Source organism: Hoplias malabaricus, chromosome 15 (genome assembly GCF_029633855.1).
Source record: "Hoplias malabaricus isolate fHopMal1 chromosome 15, fHopMal1.hap1, whole genome shotgun sequence".
Lineage (NCBI taxonomy): Eukaryota > Metazoa > Chordata > Actinopteri > Characiformes > Erythrinidae > Hoplias > Hoplias malabaricus.
The window spans coordinates 18,012,036-18,031,146 of NC_089814.1; the positions used below are offsets into that span (position 1 = coordinate 18,012,036).

Genomic DNA, 19,111 nt, shown 5'->3' on the forward strand with positions numbered 1-19,111 from the left:
TCTACTGGGGCACTAGCAGGATAAAGTCCAGTTAAAGTCCCGGACAAATTTTCACACATACAGCTCCCAGTTCAAAAGTTCAGAAAAGTTACTATGCGCGTGTAGAAGGGGTCATAGTCAGGGTACGAATTATACAATGACAGTTAGAGGGGGGGGGCATTTTTCTTCAGGTCATAATGGAAAACTAGTACAGCGTAGGCACATGCTTCAGTAAACTGAAGTCTTACAGTCCTTACAGAGTCTTGCTCATTCAATGTAATGTCTGCAGTACATTAATGATAAATCTATTACACAAGCTAGTTGTCACATATCACACAACAACCTTTGTATTCAGGGGTCACCATCAATATATTATAGAGCAAAATCACACAATGCTATTGGTTACTATAATACAAAATTTAGGCGTGTACCGGACTAACATTAAAGGCATAGGTCACCCAATAATCAAAATATGTCAGCGTTTTGTTTTTTTTTTTGTCCTGAAAATGAATTCATATTAAACAGAAAATCCCTACCATGTGTTAATTATGAATAATTGGGAATAATGTCACTGTAAGTCACTGTAACTTAGGCTTTTGTCTCATCTCATTCATTCATACTGGGATCAATACAGTATCTAAATGTGAAATGTTAAGGGGAGAGTGGTGGAATTACTTTATATAGAAGTTTGGCTATTTTTAGTCTCCAGAGTAAACATTTCTGTTTATGTTGTGCAGAAAATACAAACAGTTCACATAAAAATATAAACCTAGCTTCTTATCTGAACGTTCTGTTCCACCTTAAAAGTCTACGAAGTTACGCTTAAAGTGCCCAAAAAACATATCTTCAGCTTGTCGCCACTGCAGCATTTAAGGTGGAACGGTAAAATTTAACACTCTAACATCTTCATGCAAGTGGTTTACTGAAGGCAATAAGGTGTTTTTTCTAAAAAAGCTAGATAACTACATACACGTAATGCCTTCTCTGGCTTGTACAGGTGCTACCTTAATGAGAATGCAATCCACGTGACCAATAAGGCAGGCAGAGGAAAGTTAAAACCACAGTAAAACGTAACAAGGAATGGTATGGGCCAGTGTTTGAATTGGTATTTCGAGATTCTTCCAGGCATGGATATTGTAAATTTACTATAACATTTAACATTATAGGTAAGAAAGATATGACTGGGGGCGGCTCGGTGGCGCAGCAGGTAGTGTCACACAGCTCCAGGGGCCTGGAGGTTGTGGGTTCGATTCCCGCTCCGGGTAACTGTCTGTGAGGAGTTGGTGTGTTGTCCGCGTGGGTTTCCTCCGGGTGCTCCGGTTTCCTCCCACAGTCCAAAAACACACGTTGCAGGTGGATTGGCGACTCGAAAGTGTCCGTAGGTGAGTGAGTGTGTGTGTGTCTGTGTTGCCCTGTGAAGGACTGGCGCCCCCTCCAGGGTGTATTCCCGCCTTGCGCTCCCAATGATTCCAGGTAGGCTCTGGACCCCCCGCGACCCTAAATTGGATAAGCAGTTACAGATAATGGATGATGCAAGATATGAATGGTTTCACCCCTCAAACTATTGCCTTTACCCTCTTTTTGGGGGGGCGCGGTTCAGTTCTTTATTAGTGGGGTCAGACCCCCCACCCCAATTCCCCCAGTAATTTGAACCCTGGTCGTAGTGTCGCTATTACACTGCACCAGTGTCCCGGGGTTGTGGGTCTGAGCCCCACCTTGAGTTACTATCTGTGAGGAGTGTCGTGTGTTCTCACAGTGTCTGTGTGGGTCTCCTCTGGATGTATTTTTTCTTCCCATAGTTTAGAAACACAAGTTGATAGGTGGATTGGCCGTATAAAATTTTTAGGTGATCGTGTTCCTTATAAGCTCTGTACCCACTGCAACCCTGAACAGAGTGGATGCAGATGTTGAATTTAAGTTTGAATGTTTACTTGCATTTTATCCCAGTTGGAACAAATCTCCTATTTCCAATTGTGCTGTTTTTCATTTCCCACAATCATTTGTAAACACCAAACACCAAGTTCTCTCCGGTGTGCCAAAATGTAAATCCTAAACCAAAGAAATGGTTCAAATATCATTAACATTTGTTTAAAAATACGAATTGTACGTTGTTCCTTCTCTTTTAGTTACCATCTTTGAGAAACATTTTTGTCCTGACAGTGACAATATATTCCAACGTTACATGCTTTCTACAAGCCAGCATTGTTAATGGTTTATAACAGCAGAGATCTGCTCTGTACTGTACATACAGTATGTAAGCCTTTATTGTCCACCATGTCCTTCAAGACCCAAGAGAGACAATGGATGGGTTTAGTGAAGCAGCCACCTTCCCACCCCCTCAGCGTCCGTTCATTTTCTGTGTGATTTGGTTTAAATGTCTCTGGTTCTCCTCTGCTCTTCTGGCTTATCCGGCTGTCCTCCCCCTCCCCTGCCCTTCCTCCCCCGCGGCTGGATTTGGGGGCAATACTCAGACTCTCACTGTGCTCTCAGGAGCATATGGTGGGTCGTGCAAAGCTGCCTGACAGGATGAGAGAGAGAGAGAGAGAGAGAGAGAGAGAGAGTGAGAAAAACAGAAAGAGAGGGAGAGCTAGAGGATCGACTCTGACCCAACCCAACAGCTGACAGTGAGAGAGAGAGAGAGAGAGAGAGAGAGAGGCATAGACTAGAGGGAGGGAGGCAGTGTGTGTGAGAGAGAGAAAGAGAGAGAGAGCGAGAGAGCAGAAAGAGGCAGCTCTGACCCAACCCAACAGCTGAGCGGAAGGAGTGAGGTAGAGAGAAAGAGCCACTGAGGACGACTAATGATCAGCACTTACAGTTTCCACAGAGAGAAGAAGAGGTGGTTTGTGTGTCTTAAACCTGAAGCCCTAAGTGACTCAGGCTGTCAACACACACACACAGGTGTGTCCTAACACTTACATCCACACACACCAGCTGATGACAGGACTCATCTGCGGCTCCAGCTCAGCAGACAGCTACAGGCCAGGCGTCCAAAATCTAAACTCAGAATATTAACCAGATAAAAAAAAAAAAACTTGAAACAGAATACACACTTCAGGCACAGTAAGAGAGCACACGCTGAGACATAATAAATCAGTGATCGAGCGCCATCTAGTGGTCCATTGGAAACTTTGCAGCTGCAAATCCAACATAGTAATGGACTTGATGCTTTTTGCTTGAACTGTAATAAAGCAGTCCCTCAGTTTAACAAAGTGATGCCAGAACAACGCTTCCTACAAACGGAAATGAGGTAATACACTGAGGAGTCGGTTGAACTGAGAGAAGTAAAACTACTACATAGTGTTGCTTTAAAGTGAGGGAACAATTCCTACTGCGGAAAACTGAGAGAATGGGGTTTAAGCCTCTAAACGTTTGACACTGACATCTTTGATATTTTATGTGGTTTGTATTAATCTCTGGAACTTTAGGCTTAGTTTTCCATTGATCTTAATACATCTGTAACCATATCACTAGCACTATCAAACCAGAACTGGTGAAATCATGACAAGTGTGTGAGCCATTGCAGTTTAAGAAGTTAATAAAATGACAGTATATTTAATAATCAGGTTACTTCATTGTACAATCACATTTTATTACAGTCATCACATGAGCTCTATCAATTCCCCAGGCTTTGTAGTAAATATCCACCAGCTGGTCACTCTGGAGTAGAGGAAAATAATGGCTTGAGGCAACACAGTAATGGCTGGAGGCAACTCAGTGTTTAAGTAAAGGCTGGACGGACTACTGCTATAAGTCTGAAACTAGTGATGGGTGATGAGGTAATGGAGTATGACCATTCTTAGCTCACCAGGAGCTCGAGGAGGTGGTGCATGGACAGAATACAAGAATTAAAGTTCTTCTCCACTCTCTGTAGTCCAGACAGGAATAGAGTCAAAAGAAGTCAACAACCACAAAAAAAAAAAAAAGCAAAGGCAGTAATAAGAAATGCCGCAGTGTGTAGAAATTCTCCTTCTGAATTGCTCTGGGTCACAGGTGATTGCTCAATCCTAGCCACTTCAGTACAGTGTATAAAATGACAGTCCAAAAAAAAAAAAAAAAAAAGGGAACGGTCAGGAAATTGGACTGGATGCAAGACACACCCCAGTGGAAACCAATGAGATGTGTCCTTTTCTTCTTTTCCATCTTTTCACTGCTCCAGGGACCAGAACACAACTCTCCATTGTCCACCTCTGCAAACTACATGGCATACTTTTGTGTCCATTCTCTGGCTATTCTGTTGTACCTGTTGGGAAAGAAGGTGTGAGGGAAATGTACCTAATGTGGCTGGGTACTGTTGTTTCAGGTGAAGAACAGTGAATCCTGTGAACACCTACTTATCACGGTCTGCTTTGTAGATGCGGGCAATCTCAGGCACTAGAGGGTCATCTGGGTTGGGGTCACACAGCAGGGAGCAGATGGACAGAAGTACTTGGAGGGAAGAGAGACAGGTAAGTACACAACCTTTCATTTTACCCAACATTCCCTCTGAAATTAAGGGAATTAATAGGTAGCTTCCTGCTATTTAAATGAACAACTTCAACTCTTCTCGAAAGGCTTTAATATAGATTTGGGAACATTGCAGTGAGGATTTGATTGCTTAAGGGCAGTAAGATCAAGAGCTGATGCTGGATGATTAATCACAAACACCTCTCATCGCAAATGCATTGGATGGAGCTCTATCCAACACCGTTCCACTGCTCTAGAGCCCTGTGTTAGGAGTATTTACCTCTCTAGCTAAAGCTTTGTACTGAGCTTTGTGAGGAGTTTGGTGTGTTCTCTCTGTGTCTGCGTGGGTTTCCTCCGGGTGACTGTCTGTGTGGAGTTGGTGTGTTCCCCCTGTGTCTGTGTGGGTTTCCTCCGGGTGACTGTCTGTGAAGAGTTTGGTGTGTTCCCCCTGAGTCTGCTTGGGTTTCCTCCGGGTGACTGTCTGTGAGGAGTGTGGTGTGTTCTCCCTGTGTCCACGTGGGTTTCCTCCGGGTGACTGTCTGTGAGGAGTGTGGTGTGTTCTCCCTGTGTCCGCGTGGGTTTCCTCCGGGTGCTCCAGTTTCCTCTTACGGTTTAAAAACACATATTGGTAGGTGGGTTGGCAAATTAAAAGTGTCCGTAGATGTGAGTGTGTGTGTCACCCTGTGAAAGACTGGCGCCCCCTCTAGGGTGGGTTCCCGCCTTGCGCCCAGTGATCCTGTGTAGGCTCCGGACCCACCGCGACCCTGAACTGGATAAGTGGTTACAGATAATGTTGACCAACCACAAATATTTGGATGTAAAATGTATATGGAGGGCGGCACGGTGGCGCAGCAGGTAGTGTCGCAGTCACACAGCTCCAGGGACCTGGAGGTTGTGGGTTCGATTCCTGCTCCGGGTGACTATCTGTGAATCGACTCGAAAGTGTCCGTAGGTGTGAGTGTGTCTGTGTTGCCCTGTGAAGGACTGGCGCCCCCTCCAGGGTGTATTCCCGCCTTGCGCCCAATGATTCCAGGTAGGCTCTGGACCCATCGCGACCCTGAACTGGATAAGCGGTTAAAGATAATGAATGTATATGGAAAGTTTGTATTTATCAATGTGAGAAATACATTAATATTACAGAATACTAATACTATCCAATATCAGGATTGCGGCTGTTTTTTTTTCAGCTGATAATCAGGTGCCTATTTGCAGTCACATGGACGGTTATATTCTGGTCAATAATGGACATTTTCATTAACACCACAATACCAAATCATTTCTTTTGCAATCTGTGATAAGCTGCTCTAGATAAGTCGCGCTACTAAATAGTTAAATGGAATTTTTAAGATAACTGTCACTGTCTGATTTAGCTGGAGTGCCCTGTAAGGGACTGGCACTGCATCCAGGGTGTACTCCTACAGGAACCTTGCACCCAGTGATTCCAGGTGGGCTCCAGACCCAGCACAAGCCTGAACTGGAAAAGCAGTTACAGGTAATGAGTGAATGAATGTATAAATATTTTAGCTGATGAAGGCTACGTACAACTCAAAAAGTATTTAAAAGTGAGTTTTTGAACTCTGTGGGCATTATATATGGACTGTAGCAGTTATATTTTCCCGCACTGATATTGGTATCAGCCGCAAGATGATAATTAAAGGGTTATCGGTCCCTAGAGACCCATAAATTATCTGTTCATCTCTCTCTGCAGCCCAGGAGATTACTGGTTGATGTTCACAGGGAGCAATATGCAAAACTATTAACACAAAAACTAATTTTATTACAGATAAGAGACTATTGTCCTGATTGTTATAAACAATTGGTTCCAACTTAGCGGAGCAAAATTACAAACAATATCCATGAAAGAATGGCCTTCTGTTTCATTCATTACATTCCTGCATTTCTAGGCGAAACATAAAATGGAAAATTAGAAAGTTACCAGGATTTCAGAATTTGACATGACAAAACATTTGTACAGGTCCTGAATGACAAACAGAGCTGTAGAGTGTAGATAATGTTAAAGTGACTGATGAAGCTGTGGAACATAAAATATTCAGTTGCAATAACATCTATAAACAGGATTAATGTTTCAAATGTTTTGGCAGGTAGCAATAAAATAATGTAAATCATTGTAGCATATTGTTTACAGTGTATTCATTTCTTGCTCTCAATTCTTGAAATTAATAAAATATTTAAAACACCTTTGTTGAAAGTTTGTAATATTTAAATCTGCTTTTATATTATTATTGTAAATAAAAGCTTAAAAATGCAGTGTATGATTCTAGAAAAATCTTTAACAGTTTAACTTTACATTATGCACAATTTCTTGATTTTTAAGATGCTAGACTTCTCACGTGAATTTGATCTGTCATCACCTTTAGATATGGTGAGAGCTGGGGACCACTGTGACCTTAAAATGTCCAGGCAGATGCTGCCATTACTGTTGATGTTCGGGTGGTAAATTCTCGTAGTGAACGCAACCTAGACCAAAACAGAGGCATGGTAAGTATAAGTCATATATCTCCACCTGGACCCTGTAAATGCACACAACATGCATTGTGCACAACATTAAAGGAGCAGTCAGTCATTTTCTCCAAAGACACATCTGCACGTTAAAGGCTAAGCAGCAGCTCTATGAAAGTGTCAAACAAATAAATACAGTGGAATCTGAGTTCCTAACTTGTGTTTATTGATAGTCAGAAAACATGTTATTTCTTACTAATTGAAGGAATAAGGTTTAAAAGACCATTGGTTTCCCCCCCCAACGGTGTTCGGAAACTCTAATAGGCGTCTTGCCTGTGACGTAGATGGTGGACAACAACTCTAGAAGCTGCACTTAATTTAATGCAAAATGATGAAAAGGTGTGTGGTTTTTGACTGCAATAATTCAATGTACAGTGGGACATCTGTGCACAAATGACCCAAAGATCCCAAAATATCCAGAAAATGGACTAAATTTGTCAAGTTTAAACGGGCACTTTGGAAAGGACCATCCACTCACTCCGTTATCTGTAGCTCATTTCACTGGTGCTTTTCCAACACTATGGGCATGTAAGGACACCAACGAAAGGTGTTCAAGAGCCTCTGTAACTCGAGTTGGAATTCGAGTTCGACTTCGGTCACATTTACAAGAATAACGGTACCTCTACATTCGAGTTTAGCTTATTGCTAGGATATTGTCATGAATAATGTTGGTTATTTAGCTAGATACTGTCATAACAGTCAGTCATAACGGTGTTTTACCGCGGCGTTGTTCAGCTGTTGTCCACCAGTGACGTCAAGAATTTCCGTAGCGAGCTCGGGTTTTTCCGTCAATTTAATAAAATCGTCAGTTTTAAAGCAAATTAAGCTGCTATTTTCATTTTAATTCATACTTATATGTCAGTAACTAAAATAATGTGAAATATTCATGGAGGTCCATTAAGTGGTGCTTAGCCTTTAAAAAACAGCCATTATATTAACACCTGTATGTATCGGATTTTCTGCACTAAACGTATATATGGTGGACCTACTTGGATCTTAAACTGGTAAAATGAGGGGCTACAATGCAATTTGACTCTTCATCTCATATAAGTTGTTCTTTTTAGAAAACGTGTATAAATATTAATCATTCTCATAAAATATTGTTTGGTAAAACTTACTTTCTGCTCCTTTAAGTTTACACATGTACAAGATGTGACTTTTAATAGAGCAAGGGAGACCTCAACAGGCAACTACAAGTATTGCATAAGCAATAAAACTGATTCTAGCTCACCTTTGGTGGTTTGAAGGGATAATCTGTGGGGAAGTGAATGGTCAAGAAGAACACACCACTTTGGTACGAACTGTCATTCTGTCACAAAACAGACCAGTGGTTCCACTACATTAATGCATTTGATTCATTAAGTGGTGATAACATAAAGAATGTCAGGATTGTTTGCAGTGATAGTGACAGGAACAGATGTCTGAAATATTTAATGCCTTAAAAATCCTCCCCAGAGAAACTGTAAAGGGAAAGTTTATCAATTAAATGTCAAATTGTTTTATTATGTTTGAGAATGTAAAGTGCCTCATCTCAGAGGGGTACATTAATAAAGTACTTCCAAGGAATATTTTTAAAAAATGATCATTATCAAAAGACCCTTGAAAATGTTTGATGTGGTTCCTATCAACACCAAATTAACAAAATGTGAGTCAGTAAATCTTCCACCAGTTAATATTTCTAAATTTAAATCTACATCTTGTTATTTATTTTATTTGTTTTTTTATTCCAGTAAAACACACACAGGTCATTAGAGCAAATATTCAGTACTTACAGGCCCCATTATAGTCGCTTGCCAATGAAACACTGTTAGAGGATAAAAGAGAGCAACAATTTTCTTAAATGAGCAGTCATTCACTTTCTGCATTTTCTGATTCGTAAACAAGCATTATACTGACACCAAGATGCATGAACCAGAGCTTCTGTAGAGCTTCTGTACTAAACCTATTGTAAACATGGCTGCTGCCATGTGGGAACACGCTCTATGGAGCATAAACTGGTTCATTTCCGAATATCAAAACAATTTCATAAATACTGTTTGACTTTTTTCTGTGGCAACAGGTGGTTGATTGCTCCTTTAACTTATCAGTGGTCTACAGACTCAGCAGTGTCATGAAGACTATTACAACTTTAAGACAAGAGCCTGGGATGTGAAGCATCTGATCAAACAGGAACATTGAGTTGTAACATGGTGATTGGGTTTCAGACGCTTACTGTCATCTCCGACAGGACCGGCCGAACACTGAGCTGGAGGGTCTCGCGCAAAATCATTCAGCTCCTATAGTCCAGAAAATATTACAAATATTCATAAGTACGGGATACTATTCGCACAGTCCCATTTAAGAACACTGCTCATCTATGGGTGAAGCAGTCTGTTGGATCTGTAATCAGACATTGCTGTTTTGACACAGAGAGAAGCGTCAGTCATCCAAGGCTAGGAGTCCCAGAGAGCACCACTGTCTCCAAGCGTCCTGTGTGCAGCCGAGGGAAACTCTCTGAATCATGAAGGAAGGCTGGTTTCCAAAAGAGGGGCATATGTCCACCATGCCACCACCTTCCCTATAGTTCTCATAGTCAGTGAAAGAAATTAATGTTAAAGTGTTCAAATATTTAATAATATAATAATATAGTAATATACAAAGGTATAGGCTCCCTCTTAATGTAACATAATGTATTTATATCTAACATTAAATATAGTGAGATAAGTAAAACATAAAATATGATTATATTATTAACATTATTTTATTTTATTGAATTTCTGAGGCAGGCAGCTATAACCTGATGCTGTGGATATGAACATATTCTTATTTACCACATACTCATGCACTGGTGAGGGGTAATACATATAATAAAGCTATAATAAAGTACCGTTACCCTCTCAGAACAGGAGGGGAATAGAATTAGCCCCTGGAGCAGTCTGATTCTTACCTTATAAATCCTCTTCAGAGCCATAGTGCGCCCTTCTGTCTCCAGGCTTTGGTCTGATGATGACGTATCTGTCACCAGTCATTAAACCCCACCTTGACCCCCCCTCGATAAGAGCCAGCGCTCTCAGACCAGATCAGCGTTGAGTGAGGGGCTTCAGGTGGTCCTCCGACCAACGCGTCCCCTCCTCTCCTCACTGCGTGAACACAGCTACAACGGCTACTGAAATGGCCGCCAAAATCCACATTTCAAAATAAAAGTCCCTAATTAACTAATGTGAAATATGAACTTGTTTTAAGTACAAGTGAATTTGCTGCAGTGTTTGATGCACTCTGGTATCTGAAACGTTAAAAGAGAGGGTCTTTCCAACTATGTAATATGTTCTTCCCTGTTAGGTTAAGCATGTCATTCAAAAAGGCTCTAAAACACATTGATTTGAAGTGCTTTTTTCTGTGATTACTGCATTGCTAGGGACCTAATTCTTTGGATGTGTTAAGTTCTTTGGTATAGACCTTAATATTAGCGCTAGCACACCATCTAAGTGTGTACTGTTTTAGAGACTTGTTAAACCTAAGGATTCTTGGGTTTTACGTTTTTAATAATTTTGGTTAAATGTTTTTTTTATATATCTTTAGCTCATGTTGGAGAGAAGTGGTAGAACTAGTGAGAAGATGTGGGCAGTTATGGTCGTGTTTGTTTTCATAATCATGTCTAGGGAGTTATGGAGTTCCCTGTCCATGGTGCTGAAGGCATGTTGACTGACAGCTGCCTTTCAGCTCTTCACCAAGATGCTCCCTGGTCTGAACTAGCAAAACAAATATAAAACAAATTTTAGAAATTCCCTTCTTTTTAAAAAACAACTTATTTTTTTCTGACAGTGTATATTGCCTTAAAAAGTGTCTTGGATGCTCACCCATGGCATTGAGGGCTAATACCATTCATGATATGTGTTCTAACAGTGTTTCTCAACCTTAGTCCTGAAGGCTCCCTGCCATGCACATTTTAGTGTTTTCCCTGCTTTAACACATGCACTGACACTCTGAATGGACTGGTTTATTAACTGATCATTTGAATCAGGTGTGCTGGGAAAAGGGAAGATAATAAATGTGCAGAGCAGTGTGCCTCTAGGCTGTTTTAAACAACAACACAGAGGTTCTAACAAGGTAAAACCTTGAATTTCACTGGACATGGCCTTCATTCATTCATTCATTATCTGTAAGCCCTTATCCAGTTCAGGGTCACGGTGGATCCAGAGCCTACCTGGAATCATTGGGCGCAAGGCAGGAATACACCCTGGAGGGGGCGCCAGTCCTTCACAGGGCAAAACACACACACACACATTCACACCTACGGACACTTTTGAGTCGCCAATACACCTACCAATGTGTTTTTTTGGACTGTGGGAGGTAACCGGAGCACCCGGAAGAAACCCACACGGACACGGGGAGAACACACCAACTCCCCACAGACAGTCACCTGGAGTGGGAATCGAATCCACAACGTCCAGGTCCCTGGTGCTGTGTGACTGCGACACTACCCACTGACATTTAAAATTTCACCCTTTTTATATTGCATTTGATATTTTGTTTGAGTGTCTCACAGATAAAAATAGTGAGCTTCTGATTCTTTGCATACAGACTTGCACGATGAGTGCCGGCTTTGTGTGTGGGTAAGAGAAGGCTGTGCCCAGAACCTTTCCTAGAGCTCCTGTCCTTCCCAGAAGACTGGAGAAAAGCAGAAGAGACAGAACAAGAGAAACCAGGAGATGATGAGCAGCTGATCCACTTCAACGTCATCAAATCAGAACCTATCACAACCTTCTACTGGAAGCACGCCCCTTATATTTCTGTAGCCAATCACAGTCTCGGCACTGAACGAGCCTACTCCTATCTGTGCTGCCTTCAAGGCCCCCTCAGGAATTCCTGCTTACAAATTAGGAGGCTGTAATTACATCATGATATTCATTCAGGTAGATTTTGTTTGAGGAAAAATGGACGCCATGAAAGGAGTTTGTCAGCTGAAATCTGTTTGTGATTGGCTGGAGCTGAAAATGATCACTTGTGCCCTGTTCATTATCTCATATTTACAATATTCTGACAGAAATTAAGGGGAAAAAATAATCTCCTGCTGTTTATTTGGTGTTTAATTTTGTAGCCTACAGAATTGACAGTAGCCTGGGGAGTCAAATGGCAACAGCATTTACAAAGTAAACAAGTGTCATGGACATGAAGACACTGAGCCAAAAATTAGACGTTTAAAAATCACCAAGCATGGAGTGTGACTTATACAGTATGTTAATCCTTACAGTTGTTTTAAATGGAAAAGGCTGACCTCTAGTGGCCAGGAGCACTTCTGGTTTGGGAACTCAACAAAACGTGCTTTTTTGAAAATGTTTGTTGTTTTGGTTAATGCTGTTGCCTTCTGGCTTTACACTTATGTCTTTTCTTTAATGTGTCTTTTTTTGATAGAGCTGTATATTTGCTTAATGTATTTATCTTTAGCTTAAAGCAGTCTTGTTTTGACAGGTTTTTTGCTTGATAATTGCTGTTGGTAACTGATTCTCTGGGCCACCATACAAAATACCCCTCGTGACAGGAAAACGGAGATTTTAACAAACACCAAGAACAATTTTAAAGCACAGTTAGATTCCTCTGATTAATATTCCTCTAATTCCCAATGAGGCGGCACGGTGGTGCAGCAGGTAGTGTCGCAGTCACACAGCTCCAGGGGCCTGGAGGTTGTGGGTTCGATTCCCGCTCCGGGTGACTGTCTGTGAGGAGTTTGGTGTGTTCTCCCCGTGTCCGCGTGGGTTTCCTCCCACAGTCCAAAAACACACGTTGGTAGGTGCATTGGCGACTTAAAATTGTCCGTGAATGAATGTGTCTGTGTTGCCCTGTGAAGGACTGGCGCCCTCCAGGGTGCATTCCCGCCTTGTGCCCAATGATTCCAGGTAGGCTCTGGACCCACCGCGACCCTGAACTGGATAAGCGGTTACAGATAATGAATGAATACTGGATACAGTGGGTCACCTTGGTTCTGTATCTTCCTTGGTTTTGAGGGCCCCTCTGGATTTATATTGAGGTACGTCGCACCACATCAATGCATAATTTAAAAAAAAAAGTAATGAAATTACACACTCACACTCAATACACCTACCAACATGTCGTCCAATATTTTGGACTGTGAGGGGAAACCAGAAGACCCAGAGGAAACCCGCACAGACACAGGGAGAACACAACAAACCTCTCACAGAGAGTGACCCAAGGTAAAAATTGAAACCCTGCAGCTGCAAGAAAATGACAATGACCTGTAGTGCCTTCAGCTGAGATATATCATTGCTGACATGAGCTGTAAACTATGTGTGACATAACAGAAAATAAAACAGGGTTAAAACTGTGTGCTACTAAACTCAACTGTCCTGGCACTAACAACAGCAGGAGATCAGACATTTGCTCCCTGCTTCTGACTCAGCATCCGAGGCTGGGAGTCTAAAAGAGCAGTTAGCTTGGTTCTGTCCAGGTGGTTAGAGTGTTTTTTCTCCCATCTCCTACCTCTCAGTGTGATGCAAGGTAACTTGAGGGAGCATGTCTGTAGGATGATGACAGTGGTTTGTTACTGAGGGTAAAAAAACAATGTACTGGTTTCTGTATCTTTCTTTGAACAGTGTAACGATATTGTTACCAAAATGTCTCACGATAATTGGTCTATTTCAACATGGTTCCTCCTGCTGTCTTGGTGTGCACGTCTTACTATCTTCAGCTGTTCAGAAGGCCCCTGACGCCTAGCCGTGCTTCACATGAACAAACACGCTGCAGTGTTGTTCCCCTCGCTTCACACTGGTGCTCTGCGTCAAACGGGCTATTGATTAAGCAGAACATGGCGTGGTGTGGGTGCGCGCGGGAAAGCCCCCTTCGCTTCCACCTGATGGCAGCAGCAGGCTGCCCCTTCAGATGAGTGCGTGGGAGTTCCCCTCTTCACCATGTCGGGGTGGTGCAACGCGCCAGGATCTCCCGAGCAGAGCTCCCTCTCTCTCTCTCCCTCTCTCTCTATCCGCCCCCTCCCCACCCGAAAGCATCAGCATCCTCATCCTCGTCCTTAGCTCCAGCAGCAGCAGCAGCTCCCTTTCTCTGTCCCTCCTCTCTCTCTCTCTCTCTCTCTCTCTCTCTCTCTCTCTTTCTCTGCAGGCTCTTCTGGTCCCCCCCCCTACACACACACACACATTCTCCCCTGCAGCGGCGCCCCCACAACGGCCACCCCCGAGTGATGCCACTGACAGCACGCGACACACACTAGAGCCGCTGCCTTCTTCTTCCGCGAGGAGGGGACCCCCGCCATCCATCCCTGAGACCTCCACTGCCCCATGAAGATGTCTAACGCTGACATGGTCTTGAACGCCTCCGACCGGGTAGTGAAATGTAAGCGCTGAAAGCGGGGTTTTTATTATTATTGTGATTTCTGCACTTCTCTGTTAGCCGTGGGCTCGTGGTGGTGTCTGATCGTTGGTTTGTTCGTTTTAAATAAATGCGTGGACGCTGCCGAACGGACTGGTGGGTTTGTTTTTACCAACGTATAGCCTGTCGATACTAACCGGTTAAAGCAGTTTGAGGGGGGGGGGGGGGGGGCTGTGCGGTCGGGGAATGTTTGTCATATGCTGGTGTCATGGTTCATAATTGCATTTCTCTCTGATCGGCTTAACGCTGATAGACACTGAAACGTCGAGGCTGATCAGTAGCCAGATTGGGCGCAGCACGGAGGGATATCCGCGAGTAATCGCGTTTCGAATTCGGAATATCCGAAGACTGCGGGGTTTCTCTCTCTCTCTCTCTCTCTCTCTCTCTCTCTCTCTCTCTCTCTCTCTCTCTCTCTCTCTCTCTCTCTCCCTCTCTCTCTCAGGACATAGGGAAGGATGGAGGGATGGTGGGAAGTGGCAGCAGTGTGGTGGTCTTTGCGGCGGAGGCGGTGATGCAGCAGCATTTTCCTTGGCAAACGCATAGAGGGCGCCTGCTGCAGCGCACTTTAGCACCTTCCACATACAGGGAATGAGATGAAATAGGTTTTTCGTTCAGTTGTGAAAAGATAGCAGTGAGGGTTTTGGAGGGGAGATCCCAGCCTGGCAGGAGGGAGGGTGTGTGTGTGTGTGTGTGTGTGTGAGGGGGGGGGGGTCTCCTCCTACCTAGGGTCACTGTGGTGGTCTCTGAGTCCAGTCCTGTTGGATCTCTGTTGTGTAATGATTACTAAGGAATGACTTGCTGTGTGTTTATGAAGTGGTCTTGTGATGAATGATGTCCTCTTCACAGTTCTCGATGAAGGAATTGTTATTGACGTTGGGTTAGATGGCTAATTTATCCCTCATCAGTCCTTCACCAGGGATGTCTGTGGAAATGCACTGTGTTAAACAGGTTGGGGGCAGCACAGTGGCACTGCAGCTGTTATTGCTGCCCTGTCCTGGGGTCCTGTGTTCAATCTCTGCCTGGGGTCTGTGAAGAGTTTGGTGTGTTCGCTCTGTGCCTGCTTGGGTTTCCTCCACGTGCTCTGCTTTCCTCCCTCAGTTCATAGACATGTAAAACTGTCCACAGGTTGTGTGGGTGATGGCCTGTGACGGACTGGTGCTCTGTCTTTGTTGTGTTTCTGCTTTACGCCCAGTGATTCCTTGTGGGCTCTAAACAGGATGAAGCAGTTGTATGATCAATCAAAGGTAAATGGCTGTGGTTGAAGTAATGTAGTTCACAAGGACTGTCTGTGGAGGGTCGTGTGCTAATACGCTAATACACCCCTTGTCATTTCCTAAGCAAGGAAATGGTATTTCTTTGGGTGAATTTAAGCACACTGGTCATTTATGATCATGTGGTAAATGGTAAATTCCTAAACAGAGAGCATTCCTTCACAAATGATTGCAGTGGAAATGAATGTTTTGGTTTTAGAGCAAGGTTTCAGAATTAGGCGTGAAACTGACCACAGATCCTCAGAGCATCTGTGTTCATGGTGGATTTTAGGCTGATATTACCATCGTCATGTCTAAAATACACAGTGTTACACACATGTTTGTGGGTGGGTAACTGACTGGCTGTTCTCTGATAATCTATATGTAGCTCTGCAGGTGATTGACAGGAGTTTGTGTGATCTATCACTAGGCTTTGACCCAGCCATCAATCAGGGGAAAATGTTATCAGAACTACACAATGTGTGTGTGTGTGTGTGTGTCTAAATTGCAGCAGTGTTGTGCGTGCCAGCCACTGACATGTCTAGGCCTTGAGTAATTGATTTGTCTGCAACGCAGTGGCTTTCTCAGGATTTGACTAAAATGCAGCCTGTCCAAAACAGAATTCAAATCCTCTGACATTTAAAAACGTCATTTTTACCAGCGTGTGCTGACGGTGTGTGATTTTCCCCTGTTACACTGAATGTGTTCGAAAGTGCAGGCCTGTTTATTAATCAAATGTTTGGAACCAGTGTGGAATCATTTTACAGTGTGTGTGAAAGCATTCAGCGAGATGCAAAATGGGGCTCTATTGCACACGATGAATTATTATTGTGCACACTTTTTTTTAGTACAAATCATTTTATAGGAACACTAAGTAACACTTTGGGTGTTTGCACCTGGGGCTCCCCCTAGTGTAATTCATATTTACAGCCCTGTACTGAAATCAATGGGGAGGGAGGGGGTGGTTTTCTACCCTCCTCCAAAAAGGTACATAGTGCAGCTTCTGCAGTGCTCAGCCCAGATGTCCCTATTACACCTCAGTGAAGTATCACATTTATTGAAGCTGTAATTTTAAGGTTTACATATTATGTCATTGTCTTTAAAGCATTATTTGTGTAAAGTATGTACACTTGTAATTCAAATTCAAAATTCTTCTGCTGTTTTGTAACATTATGTTAACTATTGTTACCTTATTGTCATTTTGTCATCAATAACAATTGTCATTTTATTCAAGGAAAAATAACCTAAAAATTAAGTACTATGAAATTGGCCAATGAGAAGAATTTATTTATCACTGCATTCGATCTGAATTCCATGAGGGGAGAGTGTCTTTGTTCTTGATTTGCGAGTTTTTATGTAGATGATTTAAAGATTTCAATGTTGGTGATTGTTAGCATAGTATAATAATACAAAATTAAATGTAGAAATATTTTTATTCTTAATACAGTTACCAAAAAATCACAAAAGAGCACAATTATACAATTATATTACTGTTATACATTACCCAAAAATGCTTTAAAATCGTATTTGGACACCTTATATATACGGTAATGCAGACATACCTTGATCTACAGACAAATATAAAGCCAATAGATGTTATGTACAGATTTAATATATTTATTTGCCAACAAGTAAAATGACAAAGGAAGGCACTTGAATATTTTAAAGGGCAAGTCAAGGGATATCATAACATTTCTTCATAATGAAATCATTAAGACTCAAACAAATAAAGCCATTAAGCGTGGCTTAATGTGAAAGGCTCAATCCTAGAGAAACATTAGAAGACAGTGATGTTGTAAACACACATTTAGAGAATGAATTTAATCTTAAATCTACAGAATAAAATTAAATGAACTGGCTGTTGTAGAAACATTTGTTGTATTCACAATATTTACAATGACCTCAGTTTTTTTTATCAGTTCCCTTTACCTTATTGGTGAACTCTGTCATGTTACATTTACAGACTGTGATCAGTCTGGTGCTCTGCATACTTTGCCTGTTGTTCTACTATGGCCAGGACCCACACAAGCTCACCACAGGTTAGATATTATTTAGACATTGGAAAATTCTCAGCGCTGTGGTGACACTGCAGTGGCCGCATGGTAACTGATCTGTATGTTGAACTGGTACAAGTGGATCAGACACAGCGGTTCTGCTGGAGTTTCTTTATACTGGCCATTTATTTGTTTAATGTTTTGGCTGTTTGGTGTATACCTTATATATACCTTTTTTTTTTATTATTTACCCTTTTTTGTTGTTGTCAGCATTATACTGTATGTTAATCTGAGACGTGTAACAACTGTTGGATTTTGGTTATTACTAAAGTTCTCTACAGTAAACTATTTCACAATAAACAAATCTAAATGGCTTTGTTTACATCTCAGTGCCAACATTCAAAATTTAATAAAGTAATAAATAGAAATAATAAATATAATAATAAAAATGATCAAATAAAAAATAAAAAACAATAAAAGTCAATAAACATCAATAATACAAAGTCCCATTTAAGCTAAATGCGAAAAAAAAAATTGTTATGTATTGTTTTAACGTATTGTAGACAAGGTGTATGAACTAAATCAGTACAAATATTGTCATAGTGAACTAGAAGATTCAGGGTAATAGAAGTTACTATTGACATTAATTACTGCTATTTCCATCATGCTGACATGGGTTTGTCTGTGGAAAACCCTAGGAAAGCATTCAGGAGCCCAGAGGGTTTCTCCTGTTTAAATGGCTGTATCCAGAATCCTAAAATGCCCTTTAAAGAACCCTTATTTATAAGAACGCAGTCGCTAACAGTAGTGAGTCATGCTGGCCTGCACCCACACACAGACCTCAGGACATTCACTCAGCACAACTTAGTGAAAGCCTCCACACAGTGGCTCTGATGCTTTCCTCCCTTAATGCCTTAAAGCTCATCAACCATGGGAATGCACTGTGGGCCAGAGCCTTGATCTTTTGGTTAGGATCTCATATTAAATTAAGGGACCACAGATGGAGTTATTAACAGCATGCAGCCAACTTAGTTACACGTTATAGTGTAGGGAAAAGAATTGTGGCGTCCATTGCCATGGATGTTGAGTAGCACACACTGAGCTGTGTGTGCGTGAGAGAGAGACAGAGAGAGAGAGAAGGGAGAAAGAACACTCAGTGGTATTGTGGCTCCCTTGATGCACTGGTGTGCTCTGTCTTGGTTATCTAGGGGTTTACACATGTTTACACTTGGCGTTTAGTGTTGTTTTGGCTTGTTTTGTTTTATTTGTGTTCTGCTGCTTATAATAAATACTGTTGTTTGTTCTCTCGGTCAGTGACCACATAAGGCTTGTCAGAGCTGTGAGGTTGGTTACACCGTTAAAGAACAGTAGGTAGTATTTTTACCTTACTTCTGTCTTTGCTACTCTGGGCTCAGCACTGCAGAAATTGCACTTGTAACTTTTGGAGGAGGGTGGGAAACCATCCCCCACACTCACCCCCTGCTTCGATTTCATGACCGTGCTGTAAAAAGTAAACGAACACGCTGCAAATGTAAAGGGAGTCCAGGTGCA

General features: G+C 42.1%; 2 protein-coding genes across 6 annotated transcripts in view; one reads left to right on the forward strand and one right to left on the reverse strand.

Annotated features, from left to right (window-relative positions):
* Positions 1–3,533: 3,533 nt before the first annotated feature.
* Positions 3,534–10,051, reverse strand: LOC136668268 (ubiquitin-conjugating enzyme E2 D2-like). Of its 4 annotated transcripts, none has more exons than XM_066645681.1 (7): positions 9,869–10,051; positions 9,155–9,218; positions 8,715–8,746; positions 8,174–8,251; positions 6,795–6,900; positions 4,311–4,404; positions 3,534–4,219 (listed from the first exon to the last, which is right to left on the reverse strand). In XM_066645681.1, exons 1-7 carry the CDS (start codon positions 9,890–9,892, stop codon positions 4,174–4,176), a joined length of 444 nt encoding a protein of 147 aa, XP_066501778.1. In that variant the 5' UTR covers positions 9,893–10,051; the 3' UTR covers positions 3,534–4,173. The 4 variants fall into 4 exon arrangements, with proteins under 4 accessions (XP_066501778.1, XP_066501781.1, XP_066501782.1 ...); XM_066645684.1 differs by having other exon boundaries at positions 9,155–9,499; XM_066645685.1 differs by lacking the exon at positions 9,155–9,218.
* A 4,039-nt stretch (positions 10,052–14,090) lies between these two features.
* Positions 14,091–19,111, forward strand: part of ppp3ca (protein phosphatase 3, catalytic subunit, alpha isozyme) — a 65,322-nt gene continuing 60,301 nt past the window's right edge. For both annotated transcript variants that reach the window (XM_066645508.1, XM_066645509.1), the window contains exon 1: positions 14,091–14,280. In XM_066645508.1, coding sequence (XP_066501605.1) covers positions 14,226–14,280 — 55 coding nt within the window. In that variant the 5' untranslated portion in view covers positions 14,091–14,225. The remainder of the gene's footprint in view (positions 14,281–19,111) is intronic.

Bases quoted from the DNA above. Each gene is read 5' to 3' on its own strand.
- LOC136668268 (XM_066645681.1), bottom strand. From the start codon at position 9,892: ATGGCTCTGAAGAGGATTTATAAG. The intron at 8,252-8,714 runs GTAAGTACTGAA...GTTTTGTGACAG, and splicing joins AAGCGACTATAATGGGGCCT to AATGACAGTTCGTACCAAAG. The intron at 4,405-6,794 runs GTGATGACAGAT...CTTCCCTCCAAG, and splicing joins AGCTCTCACCATATCTAAAG to TACTTCTGTCCATCTGCTCC.